At 42.7% G+C, this 24,648-nt stretch overlaps 1 protein-coding gene across 3 annotated transcripts in view; it reads left to right on the top strand.

The window, feature by feature from the left end:
• The first annotated feature begins 16,741 nt into the window (after positions 1-16,741).
• GRAP (GRB2 related adaptor protein) overlaps positions 16,742-24,648 on the top strand; it is a 134,285-nt gene continuing 126,378 nt past the window's right edge. The window contains exons 1-2 of one of the 3 annotated variants that reach the window (XM_077449428.1): positions 16,742-16,892; positions 23,389-23,702. In XM_077449428.1, the coding sequence (XP_077305554.1) occupies positions 23,625-23,702 (78 nt within the window). In that variant the 5' untranslated portion in view covers positions 16,742-16,892; positions 23,389-23,624. The remainder of the gene's footprint in view (positions 16,893-23,388; positions 23,703-24,648) is intronic. The other 2 variants (XM_077449429.1, XM_077449430.1) reach the window with 2 other exon arrangements.

Here is a 24,648-nt window from a genome sequence, read left to right on the forward strand (position 1 = left end):
ACATAACAACCCCAAACACACCTCCAAGACAACCACTGCCTTGCTAAAGAAGCTGAGAGTAAAGGTGATAGACTGGCCAAGCATTTCTCCAGACCTAAACCCTATTGAGCATCTGTGGGACATCCTCAAACGGAAGGTAAAGGAACGCAAGGTCTCTAATGCCGCGTACACATGATCGAGTTATCCAGCAACAATCCGCCCGCGTGTGGGACAAGACCCCCGAAGACCGGGACAAGACCCCCGAAGTCGTAAGAAGACGACGGCAGCGACGAAGGAGAAAGCGGGGCTCCTCTGCTAGTAAAAAAGCTAGCAAAAGAGCAGAAGATATCGGAGGAGTCTGGCGAGAAGACCCCCGAAGACAGAAGACACCCCCTTTCCTGACCGGCCAGGCTGCGTGCCCGGTTAAGGGTCTGCTACTTTGGCGGGGACCCCTACGCCGTTTTTCGGCATAGGGCTTGCCCTTTAAATCCATACCAGGTGACAGGGGTCGAGAGGTGTCAATCTTGCCGATGGAGGCGGCAACATTGACTTCCTGCGCTAGTCCCATCTACCTGGAGCCACGTTCAAAATTAACAGACTTTTCTCCGTGTGTGGGCAAGTCCGTTCATTTCAAAAGTCCGGCGGGTATTTCCGCCGGACCTAATCCGCTGGAAAAGTCCGGTCGTGTGTGGGCAGGTCCGCTCGTTCGGAAGGTCCAGCGAACCTTCGCTGCAAAGTCTGGCAGGTCGTCCGCCAGACTAAGACCGCCGGATAGTCCAATCGTGTGTATGTGGCATTACATCAACCAGCTCCATCATGGAGGAGTGGAAGAGGACTCCAGTGGCAAACTGCGATGCTCTGGTGAACTCCATGCCCAAGAGGGTTAAGGCAGTGCTGGAATATAATGGAGGCCACACAAAATATTGACACTTTGGGCTCAATTTGGACATTTTCACTTAAGGGTGTACTCACTTTTGATGCCAGCGGTTTAGACATTAATGGCTGTGTGTTGAGTTATTTTGAAGGGACAGCAAATTTACACTGTTATACAAGCTGTACACTCACTACTTTACATTGTAGCAAAGTGTCATTTCTTCAGTGTTGTCACATGAAAAGATAGAATAAAATATTTACAAAAAATGTGAGGGGTGTACTCACTTTTGTGAGATACTGTATCTCTGAAACGAAAGAATAACTAAGGCCAAAACCTTTTTATGGATTTGGAAAGAGTTGAGAAGGGTTAGAACTTCTGTCAGGTATATATTGCTGTTTGCCACCCCCCTGGAGATATTCACACTCTCTATTTGTCCTGGTGACCATTGTCGCTAAGACCGAGGTAATGAGGAATCCAACATTTCACAGCTGCCACCAGAGCAAGATGTGAGAACTCAGGAAAGATAAATATAATGTGTCATAATCAATGATTAATATACAAAAGAATTATATAAAACTGCCATACATAATGAATAACCAGAAAATTATTCGCTAAACACATACAGTATATCCTGTTGCATCATAAAAAAAAGATATAATAAAATACATTTACTGCGGCAAAGTGGCTCTATTGAAATCATGTACCTGTACATCATTTTGTGCAATAGCCTCATAAGGCCAGAGGCACCATCGCACGCTAATTGGACACAGGGGGAGCCAATCAACGGGTCTGGCGGACCTGATGACCTCCAGCCACCCGCGATCCTTCCTGTAAACAAGGCAGATCGCCTGACAGGAGAGAAAATAGAGATCTTGTGTTTCTGCTTAGCAGGAACATAGATCTCTGTCTTCCCCCAGTCAGAGCAACCCCCCAACAGTTAGCAAGCACTCCCAGGGAACACATTTAACCCTTTGATCACTCCTGATGTTAACTCCTTCCTAGCCAGTCTCATTAGTACAGTAACAGTGCATATTTTTTTAGCACTGATCGCTGTATTGGTTTCACTGGTCCTCAAAAAAGGGTCAGTAAGGTGTCTGATTTGTCCGCTGCAATGTCGCAGTCCCGTTATATGTTGCTGATTGCCACCATTACTATTAAAAATTTATTTAAAAAAATTCCATACAAATATCCCATCATTTGTAGACGCTATAACTTTTGCGCAGACCAATCAATATACTCTTATACCAAAAATATGTTGCAGAATACATATTGGCCTAAATTGATGAAGAAATTTGATTTTTAAAACATTTTTATTGGATGTGTTTTATAGCAGAAAGTAAAATAAAAATTAATTTTTTTCTTTATCTTTCAAAATTGTCGCTTTTTTTTGTTTATAGTGCGAAAACAAAACACAAAGGTGATCAAATACCACCAAAAGAAAGCTCTATTTGTGGGGGGGGGAAAAAAGAACATCAATTTCATTTGGTAACAGCGTCGCACGAACGTGCAATTGTCAGTTAAATGAATGCAGTGCTGTATCACAAAAAATAGCCTGGTCATTAAGGGGGTAAAACCTTCCAGGGATGAAGTGGTTAAATTTCAGTAAGTGCTCCACCATATCATGATGGTTGCATGTTTATATCACTTATATTACCGATCATGTCTTCTGGTTTTGTTTATATGGCGGTAATTCATATTTTACTTTTTTTTTGCACATAATATCTGGTGAATAAGAATCAATATAATGATTTAGTAGGGTTGTTCCAGATGAGATGGTTATGTCTTGGGTGAATTACTATAGTATGTCATGGTGTATTGTTGATAATAAGTATTATGAAGGATCCAACTCCACCTTTCCAAATCCCCCCCCCATGTCCCCCCTTTTTTTTGTGTGTGTTTGTTTGCTTGGTTTTTATATATATCAAGATATAAAAGATATGTAATGTGATCATTGTTTGGATTGATGTTAAAGTATGAAATGTTTCTAAAATAAAAAAACTTCTTTTATAATGAAACGTGCTGCCTCACCAGGTGAAATACATGCTCACCGTAAGACAAGACCCACAAATAGGCCAACACAACATATAGGAAATCGTATACACCGGGTGGTAGGTCCTCTGCTCACTTCCTCCTCAGATGGCAAAACTTCCCCAGATAGGACAATTCCATAGAACTCAGAATAAAGGAAACAATCTCCAATAATGCAGTATCGTAATTAATGAGCCTACAAAAGTACCAACCAAGCTGAGGAAATGCACTCGCCTTTATTTAATAAAAACAAAGTAGTATAACAGATATCCAAGCAGGATCTCACAGCATCCAGATACTGTAGTGACACACACCACCTGGCTCCGCCTCTATGCGTAACACCACTCTCACGTGGCTTCCTCTTTAGAACTCAGGAGAGATTTGCTTTCACTTCCTGTTGTGTCTGTTGGCAATCTCCCCACTGGCAGAAATATAGCAAATAAAAGAATGCTCTGGCTTTAGATACACAGTAGATCCTCTGCTTGCGAGTAACACAGTTTAAGAGCGTTTCGCAATATGAGCTGTTTTTTTTTTATTATTATTTTAAATCCTGGCTCAGGATTCAAGCCTCTGGGGTGTGCAATACCGCATTTGGCCAGAGGTGCGGGGGCATTGGTGGCGCTCGGAAACACTCCGTTTCCAAGCGTCTCTGAGTGTCCGGCGCCCCCCCCCCCCCACCCCTGGCCACATGGGGTACTGCATAGACAAGCAGTGGCTGTGGAACAAATGATCTGAGTTTCCATTGATTCCTATGGGGAAACTTGCTTATATGTGAGTGCTTTTGATTACAAGCAATCTTCTGGAACGGATTATGCTCGTAATCCAAGGTACTACTGTACCTAATGTAGTGTGCTATGTTTGTTTTAAAGCAGAATGATAATTTTTACATAGTTACACTGAACCAGCTTGGACCAATGTACATATGTATGTGCCATAGCTGTGGGATCCCTGTGGAAGCTGGAAATCACTGTAGTAAGCACCGTTACTACAGTGATTGCTTCTGGGTTCTGTGGTGAGCGGCAAGCCATGTGTTTCCCAAATGGGGAACATGCTGAGCGAAGGACCTCCTGTGTTCACAGGGTAGCCGCTCAGCACAGGACTTAGCTTGTGGAGATCACTGGTGGTGGAGGTGCCTACTACTCTGATTTTCAGCCTCCACGCAGAATCCACAGGTATGACACATACATACTTACATTGGTTCAAGTGTGACCAAGGTAGCTATGTAAAAATTGCCATACCTAAACTTCCGTTTTAATTTACTAAATTAGTCATCCTTCCTGGTCCTTGCACCATAGAGCAGGTGCAGGAGGTAAGGGCTTGTATGGCTGATTAGGCCCATATTCAACCATCTGAGATTTGACCAGTGACCATACAAGTGCCGCCTAAGGAAGGGGAAGCAGACAGTCAGCAATATGCTTCCAAAGAGCAGTGGGTTATTTGTGGAGCAGCCAAATCCTGGAACAGAGGGTCAACTGGCAAGAAGGGCCGGGCCATTGAGATGAGAGCTTGGCAGGCAGCAATGCAGTCTTTGGGAAGAACAAATATGCTGGTTAAATGCTGGCCAGGGGCCCCAAGTTGTCAGAGGTTAGCCAGTGTTATTCTGGCCATCATTTGTTGAAAGTGGGAAATGCTTTGAGCACCGAAGTATACCAACTACACAAAGAAGGTAGGCCAAGTGAGTGTTAGCTCTGTAACCAATGGTACCTGGTGCTTGTTCCTTCTATGTTCTGAGGCTCTGCTTAAATTGTTCCTTTCAGAGAAGGATCTGTCTGTCCATCTGACCTCAACATCTGAGAGACTCTTTAATGCTCTGGCACGTATGCCCTTTATCAAGTGCTATCCTGCGCCATTACCCAAGGAACCATACTTTTCTGTAATCACTAAAAAAATTTGCTTCTTTTCAAATGTGTAAGCTTCTCTACATGGATTGTTATCCTGAGAGTTATTTCATGGATTTCCTCCATTGCTATTGTTCTTTTTCAAATGCTGCATTAGGTCTTGACTTACATCCTTGGATCCAGTCTGTCCGGACAGTATGGTCACATGCTGACTTGGCACCATCCACAGGCAAGTTAACTCTTCAAAAAGACATAGAAGTTAAACTCAGTGCAATTTTATTTCAGTTAATTGCAGTACAGAGGATGTTTTCCCAGTCTTTTGAAGTGTAAGAAGACCATGACTTTCCTGAGCCCCGTCTTTGCGGATTGCTGACTAGGGGAGCATGGAAGAGGTGTGTGTTGTGGGGGGGGGGGGGGGGGAGCTTGGCTAACACTAAATTATCTAGCACTATACAAGAATGGAGGACAGAGGAAGATATCAAAATGTCAGGGCTGGGCTCAGCCCTTCCTTCTCTGAGCTGGCCACTCAGCTGTGGGCTAATTGCCAGCTCCTATCTCTCCACAGTTGCTCACCTGTTGATATCCTGCTCGTCAGTCCTGCCTACTTAAGCCGTCCAGCCCAGAGAATCTCTGGCTTCGCCTTGGTCAACATCACAGAGACGATCTCCTGCATTCCTGTTAAAAGACTTCCTTGGCTGACATCCCTTCTGGCTTCAGATCCTGCTTGCGGTTCTACTATGCTCGTCTACGGCTCCCTGACGTTTGGCTTGTCTGACTATCCATTCGGGTTCCTGAACTCTGGCTATGCTTTGACTACATTTGTTCTATTTACTTTTATTATTAAACAAGTGTGATTTAACTGTACTTATGTCTTGGTCTGATTTTATGGTTTCTGACACAAAATGACATTAGCACGCAAGTTGCAGTGGCCCAAAACTGCCGCTAGATGTCAGCATACTGCAACAAAAATGCTAACCTCATGTGGTTCAATACAAGACATTAAAAAATACATGAAAGTGAAGCAGAACAGCTGTTGTAGTGAATCAATACAAAGCATTCCCAATATAAAAAGCATTCAGTATATTACCTGTTTGATAGCTGATCTATTGGCTTTACTTTTAAAGTGTATGTCCACTTTCTGAGAAATATTATACAGTACTTTTTAGGATATGTATATAAAGGACTAATTATATTTATTTATTTTATTTGTTTATTTCAGGTACTTGGTACTTCAGGTAGCGTTGTTAATTTAAGCAGCGCTTTACATGCGTACATTCACATCAGTCCCTGCCCTCAAGGTGAATGTATAAAACGTGTTGTGGGCAAGAGAGGGAGCCGGAGCCACCACATCCCTAATAGTAAATGAAGGAAAGTGAAAAATAAATGTCATGCGATTTTAAAGGTGCCAAATGTCAACAATGCATAGTTTGTTTAAAAAGATAACAATTTTATTTAGTACTTCCTTAAAATCAGAAACACTGTTAAAATGATCTAAAATGATTTAAACAACAGAATACATCATTTGAATGGTACATATATTGCTCAAACTAGTTACCACAAGTATGTTGCTTAAAGGAATTGTTTTGACATGTTTCGCCTTTTTATACGGCTTCCTCAGGAGACTATATTACAACAAATAGATTTTTCATCAGAGTTGGAGTGTGATGATGGGCATCTCACCAAATGGCGAAACTTGGTCCATACAACTGCAACAACCCAAAATGGCCTTCAGATGATATGGGCAAGCCACAGGAGGGGCACCCCAAGGATAGCCCCAATATTTGTAATTCAAGAGATCTATTATATAACCAAGTGGAGAAGGAATCTCAAAAAATCTCCAGGTGTATGATAAACAGGTCCTCTTGAGAGCCAATGGCTATATGTACTATAAAGATGGATTGTCTATTGGGATGGAAAAGCAGGTCGCATCCTTCAGCCAAAGTATTTTTTTAAAGTATTTTTGTGCTGTGTTGTTTCGGTTTTACAGAACTGGCGTTCACCACTGCTGCTGCACTGCTCATCCTGCATTGCATGTGATAACAGAATATCTGCAATAGAAGGGAAGCAGCTTTGGGGGTCCAAAGGATCATTCAGCTTGTGGGAAGATGCGGGAGCGCGGAATTGGGTAAGAATAAGAGAATAAGGCTGGATTTGCACCTATGCAGTTTTAGTGCTTTTTGCATTTTGCAGATTTGCTCAACAGGACGTGTTCCATAGGAAACCATGTTAAATGGACTGTAGTACAAATCTGCAAAATGCAAAAATCATTAAAAATGCATAGGTGTGAATCCAGCCTAACTGCTTTCCTAGCCCCCCCCCCCCCCCCCAGACAAAAATATGCATTTAGCCCTTGCAAGAGGAGACCCATTCCATGGATAATTTTTTATTTCTACATTACTATAATTCACCTTTAGCTCCAGGCTGCTCAAATGAAAGACCCCATGTTTCAATAGCAGCGTCTAAAATAAAAGCAAATGCCTGATTGGCTGATCTAAATTAATATCTATTGTGCCACGGTCCTTGCTGGAAATACTCCTAGCCATGTCTTCTGGCAAATGCAGGGAAGGCAGTTGTGCTGAAAGCTTGGTGTGTCAGATCTTACACATTACTGATTGGTGTGCAATCTAGTGAGCTTAGTGATGTAGAGAAATAGTTTAGTTTTTTTAAGAAAAAATAAATCTGCAGTACCACTAATAAACCAGCAGATGGTACTATTTCCTTGCATGTCAATATAGATTTGACTAGTTTTCTTAGTCTACCACTAACACTGATTTCAGAGTATGGATAGAAGGAAGTTATAGCTCCTTTTTTTTCTGCAAATGCTAGTTATATGGCGGCTATACAGACTCGCAGGCTTCAATACCTAGGGAGCCACTAGAATGGAACAAGTATGTCAGTCAGAAGAGGTAGAGGAAATCACAATGTGCACCCTGATTGGTGACAAAATAAAAATGATTGTAAACGAACACCTTGTAAAACAACCCATTCTGTTTAAAAAAATAAATGAAAGGCAAATCATTTCGGTAAAGATATTTAAAAAAAATCATAAGTCCTTTTTTTTTTTTTTTTTTATAAAGCTGCATAAGAGTTGAGGTGAGGAGAAGCAACACTACACTGAGCTTCCCAGTGAATGGCTGTGCAGCTGGGGGTTGTCAATCTCCAATAATCAAACTTGTCCTGACACCCCCCATTCACTGGGAGGCTCAGTGTAGTGTTCCCAGCACAGCTAGAGAACTGATCACAGTGTGTTCTCATGCTTAATGTGGTCAGTTTTTATTTTCAAATAATTTTTATTAAGGTTATAAACTGTACAATAGAAAATAGATATGTACTGATACATAATAATAACATTAGTAATATACACCAATGGTCGCTAAAGAACCAGAATTACACTATTTTGGGCTATGACCAGGATTCAACATGACTGAAGGACACCCCCATCGTAGACGAGGAGTCATCACAGCCATGAGTCGCTTGCGGTAGATAGTTTTTGTGTTTGTATACACAGCCCTCAAACTGGGAGTGGGGTCGATGATGGCCGACCAGCAACGCCACACCTCACTCCAAACTACACAAAGGGGTAGTAAGGCTAGCCTCAGGTCTTGCGAGGCTGTTCCCGTCATTAAGGTGATCCAGGGCTTCCAGGTTTTTTGGAATCAGGGAAGCTTTTCCTGCAGAGTGTCAGAGAGGCGTTCATTTAACATTATCCAGGACAATTTGTACTTTAAGAGGTCAAAGGATAGCACCAGGGATTTCCAAGATATTGCAATCGTTATTCTAGCTGTCATAAAAATTAAGGATAATAGGCGTTGGGTGCATCTCGGGGCTCCTCCGACAGGGTGTCCGAGGAGTGCCTGTTGCGAGGACTTAGTCAAATTGGTCCCCGTGAGGGAATAAATAAAATTGACTCAGATCCAGAATCTATAAACTTTTGGGTACTTCCACCAAACGTAATATGCTGTTCCCTCTTGGCCGCACCCTCGCAAACACAAGGAGGATGCTCCTGGCACCCAATGAGCAAATCTAAGTACCAACACATTAGTACTTTGTAGTCAGCTTCTATGGATGAGGTGTTTATAATTGATTTTGCAGCTCCTTGTGCCAGTCTGTGCCACTCCCCTGGGTCCAAGACCTCCCCTATATCTTGTTCCCATTTTCCATATAAGAGAGTTTTCCATCCATAGATATCAAAATGCTGTAAACCTTGGATTTATACCCTGAACAGATGTCAGTGCATTTACATAGATATTCCATTGGGGTTGTTGTAGATAAGTTGGAAACCCTTTTCAGTGAAGTGATAAAAAGAGCTATCTGGTCATATCGATAGTATTCCACAGAAGGTAAAGGGTATTTTTCCTTAAGGGTTGCCAGTGACAGAACCCCTCTGTGGTTGTAGAAATCAGCAGTGATCAAAAGCCCCTTATTTTTTCACCATGCAAACTCAGAAGGGGTGAGGCAGGGGGTGAATGCAGGAATTGCTAATAACGGAGCCAGGGGAGCATGGGTCAATCCAAATCTGTGTTTGGAAGATAGTCTGTTGTCCCACAGTCCTACAGAAAAAGAAAGTGTGAGGCATAAGATAGGGCTTCGGATTTTGGCTGGTAACCATAAAAGGTTGCTTACGGGGTTCGTGGGTAGGATGGAGGATTCCAACTGCATCAAAATTGGATGATGTTGTTTAGTGTGAAAAGTAATCAATAGGGTTAGTTGGGCAGCCTGAAGTGTCTAGGCAGATCCGGAGCTCCTAAGCCTCCCCTTACTTTAGGACCATAAGTGTCTTTCTATTCACCCTGGGCCCCTTGTCTCCCCAAACATACAACAACAGTTTTCTTTGAAATTTCTTTATACCAGACATATTTAAAGACACTGGGACTGTACAAAAGAGATTGTGGCCAGTTTTTAATCAGAAAGCAGAAGGACTGGCAGGGACACCACATAAGGGAAGCAATACAAAGAGAACAGGAGACTTTCTCGTACAAGTACATGGTAGAGCAGGATCATATCAGGAATATGAAATGTTGGGGTAACAAACACTTTAAGATATTGTTTACATAGGGTTGGGGGGTGTTACAAATAGGTGGTTGAGCTTTTACTGGCAGGTGACACGTTCTCTTGAAATAAGGCACAATGGATCAAATCAAAAAATGAACTAAAGATTTTGTCAAAGTAGAAAAAGCATGGCGGTTACAATATGGTACCAGCTAGAACAAACAGTAATGCTTATTAAAGGCACATGAGAACCAGAATTTAATGTAGAACTAAAAGCAACAGGTTTTTTTTCAGCTCAGATAGAGTAAGGAGGGGGGTATAAACCCTGTTGGTTTTTTTTTGCCATCTGTGTCCCATTGGGGAGATTTCTCTTAATTTCCTGTTCATAGCCAAACAGGAAGTGAGAGGAAATCCCACCAAATAAGGGAATCCTTAATTGACAACAGAATTAGTGTCCTGTTCTGGTGACAACTCAAAATTTTGAATTTTCTTTCATTTTCACTCTCAAGTGATAACAATCACTAGGATACATAGAGAGGTTGAATCTCCCTAATGGGAGGGGAGGGGGACAAACAATAAAAAAAAACCTGACAGAAGTTCTAATCTCTTTTCATTCTAGCAAAATCTAAAAAAAAAAAAAAAAAAAAAAAAAAAATGTGTCTTTAGTTATACTTTTAACCACTTCCAGACCAGCACACGCTGATGTACATTGGCAGAATGGCACTGCCAGGCATATTGGCGTACAGGTACGTCCAATTTTAAATGCCGCCCTGCCATCGCAAGCGTGCTGCCGTCGAGGTAACTCAAACCTTCAAGTGATTGTAAAGGCTCGTTTAAAAAAAAAATAAAAATAACAAACATGTTATACTTACCTCCTCTGTGCAGTGCAACACAAACATCAGCCTCAAAACCTTAACCTTAAACCTTAATGTTGCTCACTGTTAAAATAAACCTACCATTAAAATTATAGACTGATTTATTTATCAGTGGGAAAAAAGAAAAAAATCAGCAGGGGATCAAATACTTTTTCCCCTCACTGTATTAGGAACATTATTTGCAAAGGCTGTGCAAATGCTAAGGCATTCACACAGCAAAATAATAATATGAAAAATAAACCTTAAAGTCTTCCTTTCCTTAGCTATGATCTCATAGATAATGACACATAAAAACTTGCTAGCATATTATAAGTCAAACTACATCACTTTGTACTTGAGACCCCTGGAATCACTATGGGGGTGATTTACATTGATGGCACGTGGCGAGGCGCAACGCACATTTCCATATTTACGAAATGGTGCGCTGGTAAAAGAACGCGGATCCCCCATTTACTATGGCGATCTCAGCGTCACTATGGACATGGCGCAGGGCATCTCCAAATCAATATTGACAGAAAATGGAGGTGCCAATATTATGGCGTGATGCAAGGAAGTTTAGTAACAACTGCCCAAGCCCTTCACTGTGCCGCCAAAATCTTAGTAAGTGTTAAGCAACGTACATGCAATTGCATGGGTTGAACGGGTGCACCTCTAAGCTCAACACATTTTTTTTACGCTGGTTCACCTTTATGTATTTTTTTAAGTAGATTTGCACATAGGTCATGTTAGCATGCTATGTTGCCAACATTTGACATGCACCTTGTTAAAATTATGTAAAAAGACTCCCACTCCTCTAGCTCCTCCTAAAAGGGCATTTAGCCTTCCCCCTCTAATGCATATGATTTCCTTGGGCTAACGTTTGCTTTTAAAGGGGAACTCCACACTCCAACTCTATTCTCCAAAGGCTGTGAGCTGCCTTCACAAATTCAAAGCACATCCTTTTTCAGAGCATACAACAGGGCCAGCTATGAAAGGGGCTTGAAGAGCGGTCGCCCAACCCCCTCCTGAACCATACAAGGCCACATGCACTAAACATAGCTGGCTGCCTTTGGGGCATGTTGGGCTTAGCCTAATACCAACCACAAAGCAACTTGTACTCGTTTAATGGGGTTTTCTACATTCTGTAAAGTCCCCTGTCTGCAGCCCCCCACAACCCCAGCTTAGGGTTGTGTGGAAGAGGCCCTTGTCCCCCTGAACATGGAAACAAGCTGGTTGACTTTTCGGGTGCCTGAGCCCCTCCTGCCCCCAAGCATCCACACCCTTTCATGGGCTGGCTTGCTGTGTGTTTGGCTAGGGGTTTGTTAGTGTTTGTGAGGGGCACAATATTTTTTGAGTTTGAGGTGGTATTTTTCACCAAATGGCCCGGTATGTATTGGGGGGCAGGCTATTTTTGGGTTAAAATCTTGTAGCTGCAATGTAGATTTGTAAGTTTTCTCTAAAGCCATACATCTTTGAAGCAGCATTTTGGATACATGCTACAGATGCACCACTTTACAGGCAGAGTAAGCCCCCTCCCCCAAGTTACTAGATTTTAAGCAATTTGGCATTTATAATGGCACTTTTCCTTGTTTTGTTTTTGAGGTTGTCAAAATTGGTTGTATAACTTTTGCCCATATTAGACTCTTTGTTTGCCCTCCTGGACCGGGGGTGTTTGTCCCATCTGTAACTTTGTAGCATGCTGGATGATGTGCTTAATTATGGACAGGGGGGTGGCTTATTTTGTGCTAGCTGCATTTGGGTTGCCTGGGCATGCTCAGGGATCTTTTTTTGTGTGTGTGAACCGTGCTTGGATTTTTCTGGGCATGCTCAGAGAGTGTATTTTTTTGGGTTCATGATTTAAGGACATGCTTAACGGGTGTACCCACTTTGAAGTTCTGTCTCTACATTGGGTGAACTTGCATTTTGTGTGTTTCATGGACTGTGCATGTGGTTTCAATTGCCTCATTAGCACACAAACCTATGTTATATAAAGCTTGCAGATAGCATTCTTTACCTTGCCCTGAAGTGTCTGTCTGCCAATCATGTATTTTCTCTTTGTATTTTGTTTGTTATGTCCTAGCTAAACAGATGTATTTTAGAGCAAGTATTTTTTTTGGAGGGGGGAGATATTTTTCACTGAAATATTTTTGATGTTATCAATCTGTGTTGTTTGTAGGTTGTTAGTTTCACTTTGATTTAATTGTCTGTGCTGCATTATTTTGCAAAATATTCCTCAAGCTGTTGTGACTCCTAAATGTTTAAACCCTTAAGGCTGGATTCACACCTATGCATTTTTAGTGCTTTTTGCATTTTGCAGATTTGCACTACAGTCCATTTACCATGGTTTCCTATGAAACACGTTCTATAGTGCAAATCTGTAACATGCAAAAAGCACAAAAAAATGCATAGGTGTGAATCCAGCCTAACTGTCTGTTTGTGGGCGCAGTCCTTTCAAAATGGTCAGACCTCAAAACCATATTCTGTTGGTGTCTCCAAGTAACATACGTATGTTTTTGCTTTCCTTGCTCCGCAGATGCATGCTCAATCCAATTAATGCATTTTACAATCTACACCCCCCCAAACATTTTTCATTAAAAAGGGTTACCAGTTGTAGCTTAACTATGCTGATTGGCATGGCAAAACAAAAAAAAAGGTGTGATTTATCTAAAAGCCACTTTCCTAGTGCCTTCATGGTAGCATATGCATGCGTATGCTGCCATGGATAGGAACCAGGAAAGGAAAATTACAGAGAGGCAAGTATTCAATTTTCCATTAGCGCAGTGGTTCATCCTCAGTCCTCGAGTACACCCGACAGGACATGTTTCGGGAATTTATCTTAGTTAAATAGCTGTTCAAAATACCAAGCCATTGACTGATTTAAAGCACCTGTGCAAGATGAAGGAAAACCTGCAAACATGGCCTGTTGGGGAGTACTTGAGGACAGGGTTGAGAACCACTGATATAGAGAACTGAGCTAAAATCTAGCTCAAGACAATCCTATTTTAATTGTGGGCATTTGAGGGAAACCAAGTGAGTGTTAGAACCCCTGCTTGTCATTTTTAGGGTGGGTTTTGTGTCCCTTTTCTGAAAATTGGCTTCATTTCCTGTCACTTAGCAAAACAGGAAGTGAAGGTAAAACCCTACCAATGTCTGACCTGTGTCCCAAAGGAAAATCTAACTAGTGTTCCCATTAGGCAAATTGCACTCTAGTACTTTTGTTGTGTACACCCCAAATTATTAGGTATTTTGGGGTTTATTAAAGGCAAGTGTACTCGCTGTAAATCTGAGGGGAAGCACTGGTGATTTTATCATCCAATAATGTAGAAGCAAAGATGTTTTTTTATTTTCCTTGCATGTCCCCCTCGGGTCTCCAGCAACTGCGCTTCCAAATGGATTTGCATAAATAAACCCCAAAGTCCAAGATACCTAATAATTTGGGGTGTACACAGCAAAATGCTACAGTACAATTTACCTAATGGGGAAACTAGTTAGATTGAACTGTGTGTCCCCAAGGAAAGACATTGGTAGGGTTTTACCCTCACTTTCTGTTTGGCTATGTGACAGGAAGTGAATAAGTTTGAAGGAGAAACGTAGCAAAATTTGGGAGGTGTCTTCACCCTATCATCCCCCAAAAACTGACAAGTCTTCTAATACCTCTGCACTCTATCCCCAAGCAAAAATAAGAAAGGATTTCATTTAGTTCAACTTTGCAAAGACACATTCCTAAGTTCAACTGTGATGCATGTCAATGGCCCATTTAGACCTTGTTTAATAGAAAACACCAGTTGCCTTTCAATATAAACATTTGTTAGTCCAGTCCTGGAAAGCTACATCTGCTTTACTATTCTTTTTCCCTAAAAATTAGGTTCCTGCAGCTAGATGCACAACCGCTGTGTATAAGAGATACGCAACTGCTGTGTGCGCGGAGGTATCTACCCGTTGCGCATATCTGGTTCCCGGAAGCGGTGGCCAGCACACAGGAATGACGTCACACCCTGCCAGGAAGTTGCTTGTACTGCTGCTAATTTCTTCCCACCACCATGACCCGCTCACTGTTCTCTGAGGAAGAGATGATCCTTATTTGCAAATTAAGAACACTTTTGATTTATTTTTACATGGGGTGGTGTTTGTGTGGGTCATGTGTGTATGTCTAAATGATTTGGCCTCAAAACACACACCTACTTCCTGTGTACCTATTCACTTCTGAGCCAATGTATATTTCTTCCTGCTTCAGTGTGTGTGTGTGTGTGTGTGTGTGTGTGTGTGTGTGTGTGTATAGATGTAGGTTCTTGTGTACACCACCAGAGAGAGGTTGGGTAGATGCCACACTCCCAATTCTGGAGGCATAATGTCTAGCACAGGGGTCTCCAAACTACAGTTGTTCAGGAACTACAATTCCCATCATGCCTAGTCGTGTCTGTGAATGTCAAAGTATTACAATGCTTCATGGGATGTGTAGTTCCGCAACAGCTGGAGACCCGTGGCTTGAAGAGTCCTGATCACTCTAGCATGTCTTGAAAAAAGGTGGTTTTTCATGTGCCTTGTATAATACCCAAGAAATATCGTTAGGAAGATGCAAATGGGTCATGGCACATCTACATTCCAAATTTGGCACAGAAGATGGTCATGCACTATGCAATCTGACTTGCAAATCTCAGTACAACTGGATATTTAGGCAAAATAGGTAATAGGAAGAGGCACTTGAACAATTAATTCAAAATATAGGACATCAAACAGGCTCTTGCACTAAATCTAATTTATTTAAGATCTAACTGATTGCAGTGTATGGTCACCTTTAAAGATCAAGATCAGAAAATATTAATTTATTGGGTTTAGAAACACTTCTCTGTTCTTTGTAATGTATTGAAAGATTTTGGTAAAAAAAATAAAAAAACACATTTTAACCACTTGCCGCCCGCCCACCGTCAAATGATGCAACTCTCGTTCTGGGTGGACTGTAACGGCCGCGCCTGTGGGGGGTACACAGCGTGGCAATTGCGCCGTGTTGCTAGGACATGCCATGACCCCGATCTCTGTAAAGAGCCGGTGATGCAGCTCTTTAATCATGTGATCAGCTGTGTCCAATCACAGCCGGTCACATGTAAACAGCAAGTGCCTGTAATTGGCTCTCCTCGCCGCACACTGACAGAGTGTGTGGCGAGGAGAGCCAATCAGCGGCATTTCCTCACAGGAGACAGTGAGAGATGCAATCAGGGCACTGATGATCAGTGCCCTGATTACATTAGAGCACTACCAGTGCCAGCAACCCATGCTAACTAGTGCCAGCAACAAGTGCCAAGCAGTGCCAGCAATCAGTGCCCACCAGCATAGCTCCAAGTGTCCCTGATTTTGAGGGACTGTCCCTGATTTGGAGCAATGTCCCTCTGTCCTTCTTTCCTCCTTTCCTCCTCATTTGTCACTCATTTTGGTCTGATCTATACAGTTGTATATAAAATGCACTTTATATCTTTTTCGAAAAGTGTTTTCCAGTGCTACACCTTTCATCTAATTTCTAAATGGCTGCATTTGTAAATTTTAAAAGCCAATATAAAGCAATAGAAGTGGATTTAATTAACCTTTTTTTTTTTGTTAATTCTCCTTTAAGGGGGTGTGGCAGGAGGCACGCCCTCTGCCTACATACATTTACTAGTAGGTGTCCCTCATTCCCATCTCAAAATGTTGCAAGGTGTGCCCACCAGTGCCAAAAATCAGTGCCCACTATAGCCAGAAATCGGTGCTGATTTAAAAAAAAAAATTTTTACTGGATATGTTTTATAGCAGAAAAAATATTATTTATTTATTTATTTTTTTTCAAAATTGTCAGTCTTTTTTTAGTTCAAACAATAAAAAATGCAGTGGTGATCACATACCACCAAAATAAAGCTCTATTTGTGGGGGGAAAAATGCAGTGCCGTACATCAAACAATAACCTGGTCATGAAGGGTGGTAAATTTTCCAGAGTTAAGTGGTTTAAAATACTATATATATTATATAGATATAGACGTCATTCACTCTCTACCTGATATCCTCCAAGACGACCACAAAAAAAAAAATTCAATGATACAACTAACATTCGTTTTTAAGAATACAATTTCTGTGTTGGTTATCGTGTCATACAGTGTCAAAGTCTGGCAGCCTCTTTTACAGCGACATCCTGTTTGTCTTTATCTTAAAAAAAAAAAAGGTTGCAAATGCACAGCACAGCTCTTCCCTCACCAGATCAGTAGAGCGGAGGTAGCATTACAGCTCGAAGTGGAGACATCAAGGTGACAACAACGAGAGAGGCTATCGCACTGGAGGGGACATACTCAAGCAAAGGCTATCACAGAGGTATCTTGTGGCATTACTTAATCCATGGAAAACCGATATTTTCATTATTTTAATATTATCTCTAGTTTTTGCATTACACGGTATGATGGGTGCAGCAGCAAGGAGACTTCAGGGTGGAATGTGGATACAGACCATGAAAAAGTGTCCCCCGTACAGGTGGGCATAGACTGCACAGGACACCAGTGAAGGAAAATAGGTTTCAGACCTCACCACCCATACCCCCCCCCCCTCAGTTTGTCAGGATGATGCCCCTCCGAGGGCGGCAGTGTTTGTCTTCGTTAACTACCATTGCCGCCCCAGAATGTAGTTGACATCTTTTATAGGAGGGCATGGATGTGCAGCTGACCATCTAGTCTCAAAAATGTACCTGCTGATCTTAACTACTGGCAGTCCTCATGGGTCTCCAGTGTCTCCCAGATGTGAGAAGTTATCAGAAGCCTGCTTCTACCCATTGGTCAAGGATGGGTTTTAGATGGAATGATCCTTTAAGCAGGGCTGGCAAAAGAGGTGGCAGTCTTGGGTGCTCCAGCAGAAAGGGATCGCAAAAAGGGTAGGACAACCTATGCGGCTGAGGTAATATAGAGCTCATGGGGACGGGGAAGACTTTAGCCTTAACACTCTGGGTGCTAAAGGACCCGGTTTCACCATTACCTTTAAGTAGCTGTAAGCCCTTGTACACACGATCGGACATTCCGACAACAAAATCTGACGGATTTTGTCCGAAACTGGTGTTGCATACACACGGTCGGACAAAGTTGTCTGAAAATCCAATCGTTCAGAACGTGATGACGTTTGTTCGTTACGACGGGACTACGTTCAGGCTAGTAGCCAATAGCTTTGGTCTCATAGTTTGATCTGAGCATGCGTGGCACTTTCTCCGATCGGAATTTCTCTACAAACGATCAGAAAAAGTCCGATCAGATCATGTTGTTGGAAAATGTTATATCCAGCTCTCAAACTTTGTTGGTTGGACATTCTGACATTCTGAAAAAGTCCGATGTAGCCCCCACGCGGTCGGATTATCCGACAACATGGAATTTCCAACCGTGTGTACAGGGGCTAACAGTAGTTTTGTGAGCTGGTAACTTCTGTGCATTCTGTGTGTGCTGCAGACTTATCATTGTCAACTCCTCCGTATGTTAGGGATGAGGAGAGGGGGAAGTATGTAGTCCTAGCATGCTTCCTTGCAAGGGTGATAATGGTGCTCTACCATAGATAAAGTGCCATGAAAAAGTATTCACACCCCTTAACATTTTCCACATTTTATCATGTTACAACCAAAAATATAACATAAATGTATTTTATTAGGATTTTATGTGATAGACCAAGTGGCACATAATTGAGAAGTAGAAGGAAAATGGCTTACAAGTAAATATGTGAAAAGTGTGGCGTGCATTTGTATTCTGAGTCAATACTCTGTAGAACCACCTTTCGCTGCAAGTCTTTTTCGGTATGTCTCTACCAGCTTCACATCTCTACACATCTAGAGAGTGACATTTTTGCCCATTCTTCTTTGCAAAATAGCTCAAGATCTGTCAGACTGGATGGTGAGCATCTGTGAAAGGCAATTTTCAGGTATTGCCACAGATTCTCAACTGGATTTAGGTCTGGACTTTGACTGGGCCATTCTAACACATGAATATGCTTTGATCTAAACCAGGGGTGCCCAACCAGGCGTCGAGGGCCACATGTGGCCCGCAGAGCCCTCTGATGTGGCTTGTGACCTCTTGCTCTGGGATGGCAGGTTGCCAAGCCCAGATTGTGGGATGCCAACCCGCCATCCCAGAGCATCAGTGTTGTGGATAAATCCACTGGTAGAGCTTCTGTTAAAAAAAAAAGAAAAAAAAAGCCACTGGTAGAGGAAGCAATCGGCTGCAGAGCCGCATAAGCTGATGCTTCCTGTATAGCACCAACTCCTATCACAGGTGGGGTGACACCAAATGAGATAATGAGATCTGCCTGGGACAACAGCCAGCAATGCCTGAATGGAAAACTGTTATTAAAGGTAAGTTTATTACTTAACTCACAGTGTATAAATGGGCATATCTGTTCTGCGGTGGTTACTGGGCTGCTTTCAAACTGAGCCATAGACTTCTGTTATTACCTGCAAGTTTAGTGCACTTTCAGAAAGTGCACCACACCCACAGCATATAGTAGAAGTCTATGGAAAAGTACAGCTAACCTGCAGAAAAAGCCACAGGTGAACTTGTCTGCACCCTCTGTGTGGGTAAACCACAGCACATCATTGCCCCATTGACACTACCAGTCTGACCCTCGGGTCACCTCTATCGAGCCGCAGATGTAAACGGACTTGTGGCCATTTGCACCACACTTCGGCTCCAATCCGATCAGTCCTCTTCTATCTGGGCAGATGGGATCCAAGGGCCCATAGAGTAGAGTGGGTTGTATCCGTGTCGGCTCTGCATATGCACAATGGACATGGAACTGTCATCCTTCTGCCCCACTCATTGTGGCCCGCGACTGGTTACCGAGTCGTTTAAGTGGCCCCCGCTCTTCAAAAGGTTGGACACCCTTGATCTAAACCATTCCATTGTAGCTCTGGCTGTATGTTTAGGGTCGTTGTCCTGCTGGAAGGTGAACCTCCGCCCCAGTTTCTTGCAGACTCTAAAGCCTCATACACACTATCAGTTTTTCTGCTGAGTTTTTCCTTCAGATTTACCAAAACCATATAGTTTGAGGTCAAACCTTAGGAGTTTCAATTTGTATGCAATCAAGCAGGCCCTTGCACTACATGGTTTTGGTAAACCTGAAGGAAAAACTCAGCAGAAAAACTGATAGTTTGTATGGGGCTTAACAGGTTTTCTTCTAAGACTGCCCTGTATTTGGCTCCATCCATCTTCCCATCAACTCTGACCAGCTTCCCTGTCCCTGCTGAAGGAAAGTATCCCCATAACATGATGCTGCCACCACCATGTTTCACAGTGGGGATAGTGTGTTCAGAGTGATGTGCAAAGTTATCTGCCCCACATAGCGTTTTGCTTTTAGGTTAAAAAGGCTGACCAGAGCACCTTCTTCCAGATGTTTGCTGTGTCCCCACATGGCTTATTGTGGGGCTTCTTATTGCTGTATTTCAACAATGGCTTTCTTCTTGCCACTCTTCCATAAAGGCCAGTGGAGCTGTGGATCTGTGCAGGTCCTCCAGAGTTACCATGGACCTCTTGGCAGCTTCTCTGATGAACGCTCTCTTTGCCCGGCCTGTCAGTTTAGGTGGACGGCCATGTCTTGGTAGGTTCGCAGTTGTGCCATACTCTTTCCATTTTCGGATGATGGATTGAACAGTGCTTGGAGATGTTCAACGCTTGGGATATTTTTTCATATCCTAACTATGCTTTAAACTTCTCCACAACTTTATGCCTGATCTGTCTGGTGTATTCTTTGGCCTTCATGATGCTGTTTGTTCACTAAGGTTCTCTAACAAACCGCTGAGGGCTTCACAGAACAGCTGTATTTATACTGAGATTAAATCACACACAGGTGGACTCTATTTACTAACTGAGCGACTTCTGAAGGCAAGTGGTTCCACTAGATTTTAATTAGGGGTATCAGAGAATACAAATGCACGCCACACTTTAAACATATTTATTTGGAAAAAAAAATTGAAAACCATTTATCGTTTTCCTTCCACTTCCCAATTATGTGCCACTTTGTGTTGGTCTATCACATAAAATGCCAATAAACACATTTACATTTTTGGTTGTAACATGACAAAATGTGGAAAATTTCCAGGGGTATGAATACTTTTTCAAGGCACTGTACATAATGAGCATTGTCACCCTGGGATAATGGGAGGTCTTTTTATGAAGAATTAGCTGGATGGCTGTCACAAGCATTCGCCAAACTGTCATAAATAATCAATTTACCTAATATATTAATTTCCTCTGATCGTCAGCTCCATCTAGTGACCATAATGCATTTTTTTTTTCTGGATTGAGATATTTCAGGAAAATACTGCATTATGGCTCCTGGAGCTGACGATCATAGGAGAACATATGGCTGTGATTACTTTTGATGGTTGGGCAATTGCTTGTTACAATCATCCAGTGAATTTTATAAATAGACCCCATAGTAAGAGTCACCAGGTGAAAATACATGTAAAAAAAAGCCTGAAAAAAAGGAAAATTAATACTGCCATTGCATCTAATGATAAGCTACAGTATCTTTAATTTTTGTTCTTGGGTTTAGATACACTTTAAACGAGATAGGAGTTTAAACAACTTCATTCTGTAATGCCTATGCAGGCTTTTGAAGTATCCATTCCTCCAAGTAATGCTGGCCATACACAGTTAGAATATCGTTCGGAAAAATGTCCGCTACGCTCGATTGTTCGACATTCGAAACGTTAGTGCTTACATTTAAATTCTCGAAATGCAAATTTTGTGCCGAAAAAAAAAACATGTTGGATTTTTTTCGCAAAAACGATTGATTTTTGAACGATTAGTAGTGTAATCGAACAAAAATAGTTTGAATAATCGACAGCGCATGCGCGTTTCCACTGCTTATGTAATCGATCGAGGGCAATTGTACTATTGATGTTATCGATTGTTAATATGTCGAATATTGGGCGGCAATTGTATCTATTGATACAATGTTGGCATTCTCGCATGCACGTTTGACAAATTTTACAATTTGCAAACGTTTTTTCTGAACGATATTCTAACCGTGTATGGCCAGCATAAGAGGAGATTCCATGGCAGTCTTTCCACATTGACAGCTGTCAGAATTAGATTTGTAGAACATTCCTTTAAAATCTGCTCAGGTTTTATGTAACAGAAACACTGTAAGGTTTGCCAAACAATCCAAAAATGATAAAAGTGGTACCAGTTGTATCCATTCTACCCTCGGCTCAAATGATTCTCCCAAATGTTGCTTGTATTCATGAAATCATATGCTGCCAGATTATGATGAGCACAGCAAAAAATTGTTGCTTTGCTATACTGCCATACAGGCAGGAGCTGCAACAGATCCAAGCACTGATCTGGAGGCTGTAGCCATGGAGGAGTTGACTGGAGGACAGCAGGGAGCAATACCAAGCACTAGAAACTTTATTATGGCACACAGTGATTTAGCAGAAAGGAGGAAATTTCTAAGCAGCAGATGTTAAACATTTAACTCCATGTGCGCTGCATTCACACAGGGAAAAGGTTCCAGTGATGACAAGCAAATGTCTCGTGGTTTGCTGCTTTCAGGTGATAGGATTATATCTAGGCCTTCTTTTCTACAAACCTTTGTTACTTTAAAGTCTGTGGACAGGCTATGCACATTCGAATATTAACCTCTGCAGCTGAATGTGCTGTGGAGCAAATCATCCACAAATTCCATAGCAGAAGCAGTGAAGGTTTTTTGAGTGTATCTTTCAGCAGCTCAATTCCCCCTGCACCCCTTTTGGATCTCCTGCTCTCCATTTACATTAGAGATTAAAAAGCTGGTCAGTCACTGCTGGAGGGGTGAGCAGGGGGAGCTGAGCTGTTGAGGCACTGCTGGTAGGAGGTAGCATAGCTGCTGAGTCATTGGGGGGGGGGGGGGGGCATTTCTTCTGAGCCACAGCTGGGAAAGGGGGGCTGAGCTAATGAGTCACTGCTGGGAGCTAAGGGCAGGGAGAGCGAAGATGCTAAGCCACTGCTGTTATTTGGGGGGGGGGGGGGGGGTGCTGAGCTGATGAGTCATTGCTGGAAAATAAGATCAGGGGGAGCTGAGCTGGTGAGCCACAGGGGGGTAGGGGTGAAAGCTGAGCCGTTGACCCACTAGTGGGAGGTAGGAACTGAACTTCTAAGTCATTACTGTAATTGGGGAGCAGGGGAAACAGAGCTGCTGAGCCACTGCTGGGATGTGGGAGCAGGGAGAGGTTAGCTGCTGAGCCACTGCTGGGAAAGGGAGCAGTGAGAACTTATCTGCTGAGCCACAGCTGAGGCAGGGTGCTGAGTTGTGGAGTCACTGATGGGAGTGGGGAGCAGCATGAGCTTAACTACTGACTGGATCATTGATGGGAAGTGGGAGAGCTGAGCTGCTGAGTTACTATGGGGGGGGGGGGGGGGCAATGCAAACTGAGTTGCTAAATCACTTATGGGAGGGGGAGCTAAGCTGCTGAGTCTTTTCTTGGGGGCGGGTGGGGTGGCTTTGTGACTAAAAGGCTGCTGGGAGTGAAAGCAGGGGGAGCTAAGCTGCTAAGAGAACAACTTGCACATGCTGACAGGAGGAGAGAGCAAAGTAAACAGAGGGATAACCTTTTCATGTCTGCTATTCTTCCACTGGCCAATCAGCAGACAGTGGGTTGCTATTAACCAAGCTGTGCAGCTGCCACAGTGGAGGTTGGTGACCTAGCTGTACTGTGTGGGTGAAACAGTTCCTATATATACTCTGTAATTCAATGTGATTTTTGCTGTTTTCTAATTAATTAAACAAGTGTTGATGCCTTTAAGCCTTGACATTTGCAGGACAGTTTAAATACCAGACACAGACAGTTGACTTGTTTTTCCAGGAAGGCCTCTGCATGAAACACCCTTTTCTGATTGTCCCAGTCTTGGTCCCACACTGCGGACATGCTTGAGTTGGTTTCCACTATCGGGGGAGCTGTGAACATTTTCACTTCTTGAGAACAGAGGACTCCGTCACCCACCCACACACACTTTCCAGCTGTGTATGTCACCAGCTGTAAGTGTCACTTAAACCCACCGAGCAGCGCACACATTAGTCCCCCTCTCCACGTCAGAAGAGATGGAGGCCGTGGCCATCTACAACTTCAAAACCACAGAGAGAGACGAGCTGCCCTTCAACAAAGGAGACATACTAAAGGTAAGTCCTGACTGTCATGATATGATTAACATCCCAGCAGGTATTTATTCTACTTCAGAGAGTGCTAGTACTTTTCTTTAGCACCATTTACATCGGTCCCTGCCCTGAAGGAGCTTACAATATAATTTCCTTATAATGTTAATTCATTCAGCACTGCTAGTGGTAACCGACCGTGAGATGGATTTGCATTACCAGAATCTGTAGGCGCCCAGCCATTGGCACCTAAAGCAACACCCCTTTAATAGGATAACCTTGTTGCACCAAACAATCTATTGCTTTACTGGCCCCAACCTGACACTGAGCATAGCTCCCAACTGTCCCTGATTAGAGGGACTGTCGTTGATTTGGAGCAATGTCCCTCTGTCCCCCTCATTTGTCCCTCATTTTGGTCTGATCTATATAGTTATATGTAAAATGCACTTTTTATCTTTCAAAAAGTGTTGCCCAGTGCTAAACCTTTCATCCAATTTCTAAATTGCTGCATTTGTAAAATTTAAAAGCCAATATAAAGGAATAGTAGTGATAAAGTGGATTTAATTTACCTTTTTTTCTTTTTTGGTTAATTCTCCTTTAAGTGGGTGTGGCAGGAGGTGTGTCCTATGTGCCTACATACATTTGCTGGTAGGTGTCCCTCATTCCCATCTCAAAATGTTGGGAGATATGACACTGAGTATTGTCAGCCTATATGAGATAACTGTAGTTCTACCGTTCATATTTATACAGTCTTTTTACCTCTGCCGCATTCGGCACAGGTCCACTGTACCCCTCATGCCTGTAGGCTATTGGAGTTTAGGAGGAAACCACATGAATCCCACAAGTTCAACAACCAATAGCTTTTTAAGCCCCGTACAGACGAATGCTGCCGGTTCAATTCAAACATTTGGCCTGTGTGTATGCCAGCCGGTCCGACAGAAGTCGGCCGTTTCTGTTGGACGTGCACGCTGGA

The sequence above is a fragment of the Lithobates pipiens genome, unplaced genomic scaffold, assembly GCF_037356315.1.
Source record: "Lithobates pipiens isolate NorthernLeopardFrog02 unplaced genomic scaffold, aLitPip1_a1.2 Scaffold_22, whole genome shotgun sequence".
In the NCBI taxonomy this organism is placed as follows: domain Eukaryota; kingdom Metazoa; phylum Chordata; class Amphibia; order Anura; family Ranidae; genus Lithobates; species Lithobates pipiens.